General features: G+C 42.4%; 1 protein-coding gene across 1 annotated transcript in view; it reads left to right on the forward strand.

The window, feature by feature from the left end:
• PTPN22 (protein tyrosine phosphatase non-receptor type 22) overlaps positions 1-14,181 on the forward strand; it is a 58,546-nt gene that overhangs the window by 28,687 nt on the left and 15,678 nt on the right. Inside the window, exons 9-13 of the mRNA XM_042466377.1 lie at positions 32-98; positions 445-522; positions 1,181-1,273; positions 11,623-11,708; positions 12,662-13,377. Of these exons, the coding sequence (XP_042322311.1) occupies positions 32-98; positions 445-522; positions 1,181-1,273; positions 11,623-11,708; positions 12,662-13,377 (1,040 nt within the window). The remainder of the gene's footprint in view (positions 1-31; positions 99-444; positions 523-1,180; positions 1,274-11,622; positions 11,709-12,661; positions 13,378-14,181) is intronic.

Consider the following 14,181-nt stretch of genomic DNA (forward strand, 5'->3'; position numbering starts at 1 on the left):
CTCTCAGCAATTTATCACATATTTCCCTCAGTGCGGGCTGTGGACGAACTGGAGTCATCTGTGCCATTGACTATACACGGACCTTGGTAAAAGATGGGGTGAGTGTTTCATTTCTATATAAAACTGCAAGGAATTTTACAGTTTTTCATCCATGTTACGAGAAATCTGTTGCCTTGCATGCTATTGTTGTGTGTGGGGGTGCGGAGAATAGTATTTTATAAACCAGGCAAATAAAAGTAAAGAGGATAACTAATGATTTTTCTTGTCAGTATCATCGTCACTATCATTTATACCTCGACTTTGCCCCAAAATGGCAATCAAGGCAATTTACCTACAGTTTAAATTGTTTATGAAATGCAGTGCAATGTCAGGATGATTTGGACATGACATTTTCCATCACTAATAGTTCTTTTGTTTTGTTTTTTGTTTTGTTTTAAACCTAAGATTCTCCCAATAAATTTCAGCATTTTCAATATGATTCAGGAAATGCGTACTCAGCGGCCTTTATTAGTGCAAACTCAGGTACGTTGAAATGATTCTTGATTGTTTAGTTAATACTGAGCATAACTGAAATTCTGAGAAACTTGTTTGTGCAGTACTGTCTTTGCTGTGCTCTGATGAAGGAAATGCTTGAGTGGTGCAATGATGGGAAAGTTCCATTTATTATAACAGGAAACTTTCTGGAAGATATAAAAGGAATAGGTGGCGATGTTGTCCTAAGAAAAGACATAAGCAAGGTGCTCAAGTGCTTTGTGGATGTTGTGCCCAGATGGTTGCCAAAAAACCAAAACCCCAAAACACCTGGTTGGTCAAATCTTACTAACCAATAATCCATTTGCAAAGTAGCAGTCCTGTGTTACTTGAAACTTAGTTAATAATTATATAATCAGGTCTTGTCTTGTGAACTTTAACCCATAAGCAAGTTCATGTAGAGTAGTGCAGAAACTTCCGTTTCTACTTCTGCTTGCCAAGAGCGAGCATCAAATGCAGTCACATCTGCTTATTAAATGTGCATTTCCAACTTCAGCTTTGGGAAGTATAAGCAGTGCCCCTTAGCTCACATTCTAGAAATGGTCAACACAGATTTTTATTATGCTAGACAGCCCAGACCTATATAACTGAGAAACATAATAAGCAAAAGTGACATATCTTCATGAGATTATTTGATGTTATTTTTCAGGAGCAATATAAGCTGGTCTATGATGCTGTGATTGAGCTTTTTAAAAGGCACATTGAAACACTTCCCAATCATTCTGATGTGGTTGCTGTGGAGGTAAATGTTAATGCTGGATGTTTTTTTGCATGCTAATTCTCCCCGACTCCCCTGCTTGCTTGTAGTCTAATATGTGACCATTGCTAATCTAGGTTAAAATTAAAATTCATAGGCCTGTTTTGATAAGCATTAGGATCTCCAAGAATGTTTAGGAGTGTATCTCAGATTGGCAGTGGTCAAGGATGGCACCATTATCTTCATTATCATCACTTCCCACCTTTTTCCCAGTCTGGAACTCAAGGCAAACTTGCAAAGGATAAAATTCACACAACTGTAAAAAGTGTTTCATAGACAAAATAACAATAGAATTAAATAAACAATAGAATTAAAACAAGTTTTAAAAAATTACCATTACATTCAACACAATAAATAAACATTGCAGAACATTCTAAAAAGTCATTTTCCTCTTGGGCATTCAGCCATCAAAGTCCTGCTGAAATAAAAAGATCTTCACCTGCCAACAGAAGGATAGCAGTCTAATCTCTCTGTGAAAGGAAATCCAGAGCCTGGGAATAGCTCCCAAGAAGGCCCTCTCCCATGTTCCCACCAGATGTACCTCAGTCCCTCCAACATTTCACAGATGAAAATTGGGACACATGAGGCCAAGCAACATCAGAGTGCGGTGAAGACAACAAAAGTGACTAATGAGAAAGAACACACAAACTAAGAGAGGCTGCAACACTTTGCTTTTTCCTGAGCCTACCCGAAATGGCAAGAGTCCAGCCCTCCTCTCCTCTCCCCACTGTTGGAGTGTATCAAATATAACTTGCTTTTGCACTTTGAACTCAGTTTGCAGCAGCTGAAGTAAGATGAGGACAAATGAGGAAAGTGGGAGAAGGAGAAAGAAGCTGGGACATTTTGAAAGCAATTGAAAAAGTGAGACACAAAAGGATTAATTGGGGCTGTCCCTGCCAAATCGAGACAGTTGGAAGGTATGGCCCATTACAGACGGGCAAAATGTGGCATGGCGGTGGCGGTACTAGAGTTAGGGAGCGCGCACCATTCAGACGCTCCCTAACTCTAGTACATACTCCAAACGTCAAAATGGTGGCGCCCTGTACACACGGGTGCCGCCATTTTGACGCAACGGACACTTAGCATCCATATGTCGTGGCGCACTTGTGACATCACAAGTGTGCTTTTTGCAGGTTGTTTTTCTGCCTGCGGGAAACTGCGCGGTTTATCCACTGTGGTTTCCCGCCAGCGGAAAAGGAGGTGGCGGTAGACCGCCCTTTTTGGGCTTGATACCTATAAGGGTGGAGAAACACAGGAGATTATCACACGAGGGGGAAAGTGGCAAGGATAAGGTATGCACAAGACATAATTGCATGATTGTGGGGGAAAATTTTGCATGATGCCGCACTTATCCAGGGCTTCTCCTGTGAAGACCCTGGAATGCTCCAGCAACAAATCATTCTCGAGGAAGTCCCATGAATTAGTTCTCAATCGCAAAAATGAAGCGTGACTGGGCAGGTACGAAAGTCAATGGCATTTCATTCTTGCAATTGGGGAAGCATTTTCCCAGAATGTATTTTGCCGGTGGCACATCCTTCTCATGAGTACGATCAGTGTTGCAGTGGATTTAGGTCTTATTTATAAGGACATGTCCTACATTTCAACCTTATTTTCAGGAAGAATCAAAAGACATCCCACATTTTGAGCATGACAAAGAAGCCCTCACCTAGTAGCACTGCACTTGCTGTTCCCCTTCAAGAAATTCATCTACTGTACTTGACAGCCTGTCCTTGTTGCAAATGGGGGGAGAACCAATCCTTCTGAAGTTCTTTTTTTCATAGAAGCAGCAGCAGAAGGTTTGCCCCCACAGAGCTTGGGGTGCATTTAGAGGGGGAAAGGACAGCAAATGTGGTGTTAGGCAATGAGCTGCCTGAGGACACAATATAAATGTTGAAAGTTCTCCCCTCCCCTAATTTCAGCACAATGGACAAATGAAAGAAATAATTTACTGATAAATGCAGATTCAGTCAAGGGTTTGTTGCTAACAAAGTATAATTTAAATCATTTGTCTTGCTCATGGTTCTAGCAGGAACGTAGCTGGGGGGGGGTGTTCTTGGGGTCCGGACCCCCCCCTTCCATTAGAAAAATGAATGGTGTGTGCTGCTGCGCCGCCGCAGCTAAGCCCCATTATAATGGTGGCACTTAGTCTGGACCCTTCCTAAAATCCTGGCTACGTCCCTGGTTCTAGAAGTGTATACAAGGCACTTTAATTAAGCTAAGAAGAAAAATACAGTTGAGTTAATAAAACACAGTATATATAATGCTGTAAATAAACCATAGGAAATTAATTTATATACTGTATATTAATGTTTTTAGCTTTTATTTGGTAATATCCTACATTTTTCTTGAAAGCCCTATATTTTTCTTGAATACCCTACATTTTACGGTGCCTTATCCCCCTTTGCAGTTAGGAAATTTGGTCACCCTGTGTTGATATGCTGTGTGGGTATGCTGCTCCAAATTAGATTAGCACAGGTTTGGATATAATTCACATAGGGAATGTGGCTGATGTAGGAGTGGCAGTTGGTTACTTCTGCATCAGTGAGATGATGGGTCCACTGTAGATGTTAGTCTAAAGTCCTTGTGGTTCAGCTATTAAAGGAGCTGAACCTATTTTGGGCTTAAAGCTGACCAGTTTGAATAGCTTTTTAAAAAATTCAGAGTGAAACCTGGAATGGATTCACCACTCCACTGAAATGGAAGCCATCTGCCAATGCTGTGATGCAGTGCAACCAGTGTTTGTAGCAACTTCATATTTGGAAACATCCATAAAGCTTATAAATGCCAGCTCTGAAGGGGCAATGTGTAGGATTCAGAAAAGTCCCTGTGGATTAATTAATTTATCATGATGTGAAACATCCTGGAGTTGTAAAATCTGACAGCAAGAGACTACCATTTTGTAGAAATTTTCCTTTTCTATGCCTAGTATGCATAGTTCATTAATAAGTTTACATGCAGCAATTAAGTGATAGAGGAGAACAAAGGTTAAACTCTGATTTTTAATTTTAGTCTTAATCCTTCTTATCAACAGGAGTCTACCTCCCCCTCTTATTTTTGTTTGTTTTGTTTGCAGAGGCTTCAAGCGTTGCAAACAAAACAGGGGCACATTTGCTATCTCATATGCTGTGGGCAGCTCTGTGGTCTAGCAGAAGAATGCAGCCAGATTTACACACATTTCAGTCAGGATGTGGTTTGGCAGATATTGGCTATTTATTCTTTCAGCTTTTAGGATCTGCTAAAAGGGGCCTTTGTATAAACGTTTTATCACAAATTGAACTAGAGGATAAAACTTAGTTACAATAGCCAAATCAAACCTAGCTTCTGTTTAGTACAACTGAGCAATAACATGAAAGCCCTAAATGTTGTGAGATGTTTGGGGTGCCCCTATATAGACATTTCTTACACATCTGCTTCTGCTTCCACTGCTGGAAGAAGAATATATGAGGAGCAATCCCACAAGGAGAAAAGTGTGGTCTTGTGATCTTCCTCTGTTTGAAGGGTGGTAGGCAGGGGCCAAAGAATTGGTGGGGTCTGGTGAACATCAGAACATCTTCTTGAAGAGTCTGTACAGATATGCCCGTACTTAAAACTTCTTTCTTATTTCCTAGTCCACTAGTTTCTTTACAGACAGTGCTATTCTTGTAGGATGCTGATATAGAAAGATATAGATTATTGTTTACTATTGTCGCCATCTGGTGGAGTTTGGCAAGTGTTCTGGCAAGAACATCAGGGCACGAAGGCATAATCGTATTGTAAATGAAGATTTTGTATAGAATTTAACCAGTTCACATCACAGTAGCACCATTCATATCTGATACTGAATTAGTGTTCAGTATACTAAGGAGATGCAGTCCAGTTGCAGGATGCAGGTGCGTATTATCACTTGTAATTCACCACAAATTCTGCTGGGCAATTGCATCCCGGATCATAAACACGCTTCAGAGGCTGCTTTTCAAAGTCAGGAGCTTTCCATCTTTGAAAAGAGGCCTCTGATGCACACCTGGGACACGGGATGCATGCCAGGATGCAATCGCCTGACAGAATTGGTGGCGAATTACAAGCGATAATACCCACCTGTATCCTGCAACATGGCTGCATTCCATTAAGGAGCAATCGGGTCATTTGTCCATGCGATAATCTCCTAAAACTTCCCTTTTCAGTTTGTCCATCTGTAAGTACATTGTATATCTATGTGTGTGTATTTGCTGCTGGATAATGTATCTCAAAGTCATCTGTCAGCATTTGTTGCCAAGGACAGAATGCTAATTGGCTTCTCTCAATATCTTTAAAATTTTATACATTCATAACAAGACAGATCTTTTTTAAACAATCCTCCATTAAATGTGGTTAAGGGTGGGTTTAGCACTGATATTTACTGTGATTGACTAGCCAGGTTAGTAAATAATCCTGATTAAGGAGGGAACCTAGTTAATCTCAACCACAGTTAGGATAAAGAACAAACCCGACATTAGCACTTCGCAAGCTAAGACAACTGCATATCTCATCTGGGAGAAAGCCAGGATAAAAATACAATACAATACAAGCTCATTGCTTATACTTGTGGGTCCAGGCTCCACACAAGGTGACTGGATTTGGAAGCCACCATTTTTATTTTCTTTAGTTTCCTCAGAATGACATTAAGTCTGATGTCTGGGCCACTGCAGGAATTTCCAAGCTGCCTTAGAGCACTTTTGCTGCCATTGTTAAGTAAACTGAGAGACATCATTTAAGAGAGGGAATGCTAAATAGTATTGAAGGACTCTTTAATCTCAGATCCAGTCTTAATGGAAAGAGGGACTGATTTGAACTGGGAAGGGAAGAATACAGTATACAGTGGTACCCCGGGATACGAATGCGCCGCCTTACGAAATTTCCAGGTTACGAAAAAAATCAATTGAAAAAAACTGTTCCGGGTTACGAAGGTTATTTCGGGTTACGAAATTTTTTTTGGTGCTTTTCGGCGCTTTTTCGCACGAAATCGCGGCTTTCGCTATTAGCGCCTATGGCTTTTTCAGCTTACGAAGATTTTCGGGTTACGAACGCGGCGGCGGAACGAATTAAATTCGTAACCCGGGGTACCACTGTATAGCAATTGTGTGATCCCATGTATATTGCTTTCACTGTGTCCAGGAAAACTAAGCAGTTGTGTCTGTACCAATCTGTTTTGAACTACATTTCTCAGAAGCCTCAGATGGCTTGGCCAAGGAGTTCTGGGAGCTGCAGTCCAAAACATCTGGAGGACCAAAGGTTTGGAACCATTTCCGTAGCACATCTATAGGAATCATGCAGATCTCCAGAAGTTGCTAGACTGCAAGTCTGAGCATAGCCAATGGTGAGGAATGCAGAAAGTTGCAGGCCAACAGCATCCAAAATGATGCATGATTCCCACTTATGCCCTAACAGCATGCCTACCATAAGGAAACATTTCAAGCAGCTTTCACGTGGGAGCTAACTTTCTCAGCTTTGGCCCTGACTACACTCAGAAAACAAATATATGTGCAATAAGCTACTCAACAAGGGAGAGACATTTCACATATCCATTATAGGCAATAAATGTGAGTCAACATTTTTTCTGGAAGACCAACCACCCCAGTTGTCGGGGTCGTCCAGGAAATGAGTAAGAAGCCTTACATAGCCAGTAACAGCAGCGCAAATATTCATCCATGATTCAGAGAACAGGGACGGCCTTGAGAAATGCTTAAGCATTGCAGTGACCCTCTGATACATTCTAGATACTGATGCAAGATTCAGCCTTGTAGTTCAGGTTTAGGCTACCTTCCCCACCATGATTGTCAGTGATCCTATTATTTTGGGACCTAATAAAATCTGGAACTTCTGCTCCAGATTCAGTCTTTTCAGCCATGGGACCCACCTTTAGTCCAAACATCGACTTTTTAAAAAATTGTTATATAGTCAAGGACGATTTGGAGAAGCTGCCTGGGAACATTGTTAGAGGGGCCCTTTAATTTTCCACATTTTCTTTTCCCTTTTCCTTAAGGGGTTGTGAGTACTTCTGCTCAGAGGAAGTGAGTCAGAGACTTGCTCTGAAAGGAGCTAGTCTACATAACTATAAGGCCAGTGAACTGAACTCAAGGACAGAGTTTGGGGACAAAGGCCAAGCCATCAGGGGGTCTTTACACTTGTGTTTAGCAGGGGAAACCCACAGTTTTGCTCAGAGTTTCCTTAAGACTTCTCAATATGGACACTGAAAGCCCTGCTGCAGTCACCTGCAACACCTGTGGGATGTTTGTCTTCTTGCCTAGGGATATGGGGAACTTTACCTGCCCCAAGTGCAAGTTGGTAGCCCTCTTAGAAGAGAAAGTACAGCAGCTGGAGGCCCAGGTAGCTACACTTCAGCATCATAGGGAGGAAGAGGTTGTCCTGACCAGAACGGACCAGATGGTCCTGGACAGGAAACATACAAAGGAAGTTGCTGGGGAAGAGGAGGTCACTTCACACACAACAGAAGTAGATAGTTGGAAGAAGGTCACACACAGAAGTAGGGAAACCAGGGAGCATTCTGTAAGCTTACAGCTACAGAATCAATTTCAATCTCTCTGCAATCAAGGATGATGAGGAACAGCAGCAGGGACAGACTTCAGGGACAGAGCAGGGGACCCAGAGAGCTCCACCAAAGGGAATGGCTGCTGCTAAGCCTCGGAGGAGGCGTGTAGTGGTCATCGGGGACTCTTTGCTGAGAGGCACTGAACCAGTGGTTTGTGGGCCTGACAAGATGTCTCGGGAGGTGTGCTGTCTCCCTGGGGCAAAGATCCGTGATGTGACAGAGAGGCTGACAAGACTGGTCAAGCCTACTGACCATTACCCCTTTCTTTTGGTTCATGTGGGAACCAATGATACTGCAAGGCATAGCCTTCAGAATATCATAAGGGATTATGAGGCTTTGGGTAGGAAGTTGAAAGAGGTGGATGCACAGGTTGTCATCTCCTCTCTTCTGCCAGTCGAAGGGCATGGTCCAGGAAGGGAGAAGAAAATAGCGGATGTAAATAACTGGCTCCGTAGATGGTGCCGCCAAGAACGATTTGGATTCTTGGACCAGGGGTTGCGGTTCCATGAGGAGGGACTTCTGGCAAGGGATGGGTTGCATCTCACGCCAGTTGGCAAAAACATTTTTGCCAATAGCCTCAAGAATTTGATCAGGAGGGCTTTAAACTGAGTTATGTGGTGGAGGGAGACAGTATTCTGGAAGGCAAAAGGGCTGGAGAAGATAGTCAAACTGACAGAGAGGGAACAAGACAAACAGTGCAAGGACCCAACAGTGGGAGGCAAAAGAACTTGCACAAGCAGCAAGTAAAGGGAACACATGGTCTTAGATGCCTCTACACTAATGCACAGAGCATGGGAAATAAGCATGATGAACTTCAACTCCTGGTACAACAAAGCAAATACGATATAATAGGCATCACTGAAACCTGGTGGGATGAGTCTCATGATTGGAATGTGGAAATAGAGGGGTATAACCTTTTCAAGAGAAACAGGCCAAACAGGAAAGGAGGAGGAATAGCCCTATATGTCAGAGATATTTACACCAGTGAAGAGATCCAGGACATCAATCCTGGAAGCCAGGTGGAGAGCATCTGGATAAAAATTAAAGGGCAGGGAAACAACAAGGATGTTATGGTGGGAGTCTACTACAGACCCCCAAGTCAGACAGAGGAATTGGATGATGCCTTTCTAGAACAGATGACCACACACTCAGAAAGGAGAGATGTAGTAGTGATGGGTGACTTCAACTACCCTGATATTTGTTGGAAGTCAAACTCAGCCAGATCCTCAAGGTCTAGTAAATTCCTCACTTGCCTTGGAGACAATTTCATGGTCCAAAAGGTGGAAGAGGCAACAAGGGGATCAGCTATTTTGGATCTGATCCTAACCAACAAGGATGACTTGGTTAATGAAGTGAAAGTGGTGGGATCCTTAGGTGGAAGTGACCATGTTCTCCTGAAGTTTGTTATACAGTGGAAAGGAGAAGCCAGGCATAGTCAGACATGCATTCTAGACTTCAGGAGAGCGGATTTCAGTAAACTTAGAGAAATACTGGGTGCGATCCCATGGTCAGGAATACTAAAAGAGAAGGGAGTTCAAGATGGATGGGAGTTTCTCAAAAGGGAGATACTGAAGGCACAAATTAAAACAGTTCCAGTGAGAAAGAAAAATGGGAGATGTCGCAAGAACCCAGGATGGATGACAAAGGAACTTTCAGCTCAGTTAAATTTTAAACGGAACATGTATAAGAAATGGAAAAATGAGGAAATCACCAAAGAGGAATTCAAACAAATAGCTAGCAAGTGTAGAGATAAGGTCAGAAAAGCCAAAGCACAGAATGAACTCAGGCTTGCTAGAGAGGTTAAGAACAACAAAAAGGGCTTTTTTGGATATGTCCGCAGCAAAAGGAAGAAGAAGGAAATGGTAGGGCCACTGCGTGGAGAAGATGGCAAAATGCTAACAGAAGACAGAGAAAAGGCAGAATTACTCAACACCTTCTTTGCCTCAGTCTTCTCAGAAAAGGCAAAGGGTGCTCAACCTGAGGATAATGGAGCAGAGGACAGAATAGGGGAATTTCAGCACAAAATAAGTAAAGAGATAGTACAGGAATACCTGTTTAACCTAAATGAATTTAAGTCTCCAGGACCAGATGAGCTACATCCAAGGGTATTAAAAGAACTGGCTAATGTAATATCGGAGCCATTGGCAATCATCTTTGAAAACTCCTGGAAAACAGGAGAAATCCCAGCCGACTGGCGGAGGGCAAACGTTGTCCCCATCTTCAAAAAGGGGAAAAAAGAGGATCCCAACAATTATCGTCCAGTTAGTCTGACATCAGTACTAGGAAAGATTCTGGAGCAGATCATTAAACAGAGAGTCTGTGAACATCTAGAAGCCAATGCCATAATCACAAAAAGTCAACATGGGTTTCAGAGAAACAAGTCATGCCAGACAAATCTAATCTCTTTCTTTGATGAAATTACCAGCTTGGTAGATGAAGGGAATGCTGTGGATATAGTATATCTTGATTTCAGTAAGGCCTTTGACAGGGTTCCCCATGACATTCTCACAAACAAGCTTGTAAAATGTGGGCTGGACAAGGCAACTGTTAAGTGGATTTGTAACTGGTTGACCGGCCGAACCCAAAGGGTGCTCAACAATGGCACCTTTTCATCCTGGAGAGAAGTAACCAGTGGGGTCCCACAGGGCTCTGTCCTGGGCCCAGTGCTATTCAACATCTTTATCAATGACTTGGAGGAAAAAAATGGGGGAATACTTATCAAATTTGCAGATGACACTAAAGTAGGAGGAATAGCTAATACTCCAGAGGACAGGATCAAAATTCAAAATGACCTGAATAGACTAGAAAGCTGGGCCAGAGCTAACAGAATGAACTTCAACAGGGAGAAATGTAAGGTACTGCACTTAGGGCGAAAAAATGAAATGCACAGATATAGGATGGGAGACACCTGGCTTAAGGAGACAACATGTGAAAGGGATCTAGGAGTCCAAGTAGACCACAAGTTGAACATGAGTCAACAGTGTGATGCGGCAGCTAACAAGGCCAATGTGATTTTAGGCTGCATCAATAGAAGTATCGTATCTAGATCCAGGGAAGTAATAGTGCCACTATATTCTGCTCTGGTCAGGCCCCACCTGGAATATTGTGTCCAGTTCTGGGCGCCACAATTCAAAAAGGACATTGAGAAACTGGAGCGTGTCCAAAGGAGGGCGACTAAAATGGTGAAAGGTCTGGAAACCTTGCCCTATGAGGAACGACTCAGGGAGCTGGGGATGTTTAGCCTGGAGAAGAGAACGTTAAGAGGTGATATGATAGCCCTATTTAAATACTTGAAGGGATGTCATATTGAGGAGGGAGCAAACTTGTTTTCTGCTGCTCCAGAGACTAGGACCCGGAGCAATGGATGCAAGCTACAGGAAAAGAGATTCCACCTCAACATTAGGAGGAATTTCCTGACAGTAAGGGCTGTTCCACAGTGGAACACACTTCCTCGGAGTGTAGTGGAGTCTCCCTCCTTGGAGGTCTTCAAACAGAGGCTGGATGGCCATCTGTCGACGATGCTTTGATCTGGATTTCCTGCATGGCAGGGGGTTGGACTGGATGGCCCTTGCGGTCTCTTCCAACTCTATGATTCTATGATTCTATGACTTGGAGACTCACTTCTTAATTTCCAACATGACATCTGTTTGGTGATAACACTCCGGTTGCACCCTCCTTAATTTATGTTGTGAGGGTTCCAACCCACCAGGTTTAGTCCAGTGCTCTAGTCACTTAGGTCTACAAAACCATACCTTTGTATCTTTGGCAGACTAAAACTAATCAAACAACAACAACAACAACAACAAAACTCCAGACTCCACATGGGGAAACTTCTTTCCTGAAACAGTTGAGCAGGTAAGAACAGGAATAATTCTTAAACGTAGCAAATCCAGGCAAAATTAACTCTAGAATGACTACAATCTTGTAAAGAGCTGAAAGTAAGTCTCGTTGAACTCCAAAGAACAGTTCTCATTGCACTGAAAATCTCATTGATCTTGGTGGGAAAGTTGAAACATTCCATAGGAGAGCACAAGATGCAGTAGTGCCAAACTTTGGCTAATATGTTTGTACCCATTGTTTCTTCTTAGTTGTAGCGAGAACAAATTTAGACACAGAGGCAAAACCATTTATTTTGGTCTTTTTTTCATTTGACCCTCCAGTTGTACCTAGCTTTTCCTTAGCAGGGAACTGCATAAAGCATAATGTCTGCCAATGGCCCTTCTCCAAAACAAACATATTTGCATCTCTAACTGTGCTCATTGGAAACTGTCCATCTTTTCAATTTGCCTGGCAAGAATTCTGTGCAATCTGGAATCCTATATGCTTTTGTATGTACAGAAAGTTATCCAAGAGAATAATCAATAATTTTATGCATCTTTTATGAATATTAATAGCATCTATCAAATGATAAAGAAGCAGCTATGCTGGGGGCAGCTTCTGAAAATTATTGTGTGATGCCAGCTTCAGCAATTGAGCCTAACATGAATTGCCTTGGTCACGTGCCATGGGGAAGCATTTCCATTAGCTTCCTTTAAGCAGCCTTTTCTTTGAATTATTAGGGAGATAAATGTAGGTTTTTAATGTTTTACACAATAAGGAAACATTTGTGGTCCAAAATCCTTAAAAGAAGGCTTGGTAAAACTTAATACAGAAATAAGTATGGCTCCTTTAGAGGTCTGTTTTCTGTATGAGGGAGGGAACTATGTGGGCTTCATTTGGGCAATTATGTAATGTTGTAGAGGTTTACATGCATGCAAGGGGTCCTCTGTACAGGCTTAGCTCTGAAAAACATTTTATCTTTCTTGCAGTTCGGTGCAAAGAGAAGAGGAGAAACCTCAGTGTTCTGGTCACAATGTGTGGGGCTTAGATAAACATGGCCGATCCAGAGATGACTCTTGTTCAATTAGACAGGCACTTTCTATGAGAGCTTTGAACATTTGCCCAAGCAGAAACACAACAGCAGAATGGAACACTTGGTCAGCAAAACAGCCACTCCTTAAATATCACAGTGTGGACTTTGACAATCTTGTTTGGACAGAAATGCCTCTCCGTTTGAAACCTGGAGGCGAAACTGTCACAAGCTTAGATACAAAGGTTTCTCTAACACGGACAAAATCAACCCCTTTTGAGCTAGCATCACAAAAAACATCCCAAATGTTGACAAGAAAGGGCCCCAATTCCTGTCTGGGCCTTGACTCAAGTCATTCAAATAAACTGTCTAGCAATGACCAACGTTGTAGGTTCAGGAAGTTACACAAGCAGCCCTGTACCTGGTCATCAGAAGATCCTTACTTTTCCTCTCTCTCATCGGATGAGCCGTGCTCTCCGGCACTCCCCAACTCTGCTGTGGGTCCATCTGAAATTGTTTCCTCAGTTTCCCATGCTGTGGACTTCGCAGACCAGTCCTTGGATGGCACAAATCCAAGCCATCAATGGTCCATGCCTCAGGGCCAGAATATTCAACTTGCCACTCCTCAGGCTCAGAATCCTCAACTTTTGGACACAGTGGAATCAACCTGCCAGAGTAAGGTCATGAATGAGTGGGATAACTGACTGATATTTCTTGTTAGGGCAAATTTGGTCCCACTTTGGGGGGGAAATGTGCAAAGAGAGGGTGTTTTAAAGCTATGTCTTTCAACACGAAAGTTCTGGGATTGATGCAGTTGCTTAAAGCCATCTTTCCCTTTGTAATTCACCTGTAGTTTGTATGATATCATAAAGGAATATCAGTATATGTTGTTTAAGGTCACATTTTCCAATCTGGGTTTCTCATCCATATGTTTTGGACTACAACTCTCACCATAGGTCATGGCTGCTGGAGGCTGGTGAGAGTTGTAGTTCAAAATATCTAAAGAAACTTGGGTTGGGGAAGGTTGAATAAAGAATTCAGAGTCCTTTAAAAAAAATCCATCCTCTTACGCAATTGCCTTGGCTAACCAGCAGAAATCAAATGACAAGCACAACTGGTACAGAACTGTGACACAGATCTAAGTGGAAAACTAGTAGCTTTTTCATATACGATATGTTATCTTGAATTGCCAATGAGTTTTTCTGTTTCATTATTTATGTCAGGAATGAGCAATGTGTGGCCCTGCCTGCCCCCCCCCCCCCCCCCCCCCCCCCGGTTTTTGCAGGCCTTGTCTCCCTAAAGATATTTCATTTTTCTGGCCAAAATGGAGTGAATTGCTTTTCCTGAATGGTTTGATATTAAAGTGCTACTTTTTTAAAAAAAAAATCAGAAGTGGATTTTTAGCCACTTTCAGTATTGTTGTTTGCTTGACATTTTTTGGAAGTCTGTGTAGTCTCCAGTGAGTCTCAGAGCTTTCTG

Source organism: Sceloporus undulatus, chromosome 4, assembly GCF_019175285.1.
Source record: "Sceloporus undulatus isolate JIND9_A2432 ecotype Alabama chromosome 4, SceUnd_v1.1, whole genome shotgun sequence".
NCBI lineage: Eukaryota > Metazoa > Chordata > Lepidosauria > Squamata > Phrynosomatidae > Sceloporus > Sceloporus undulatus.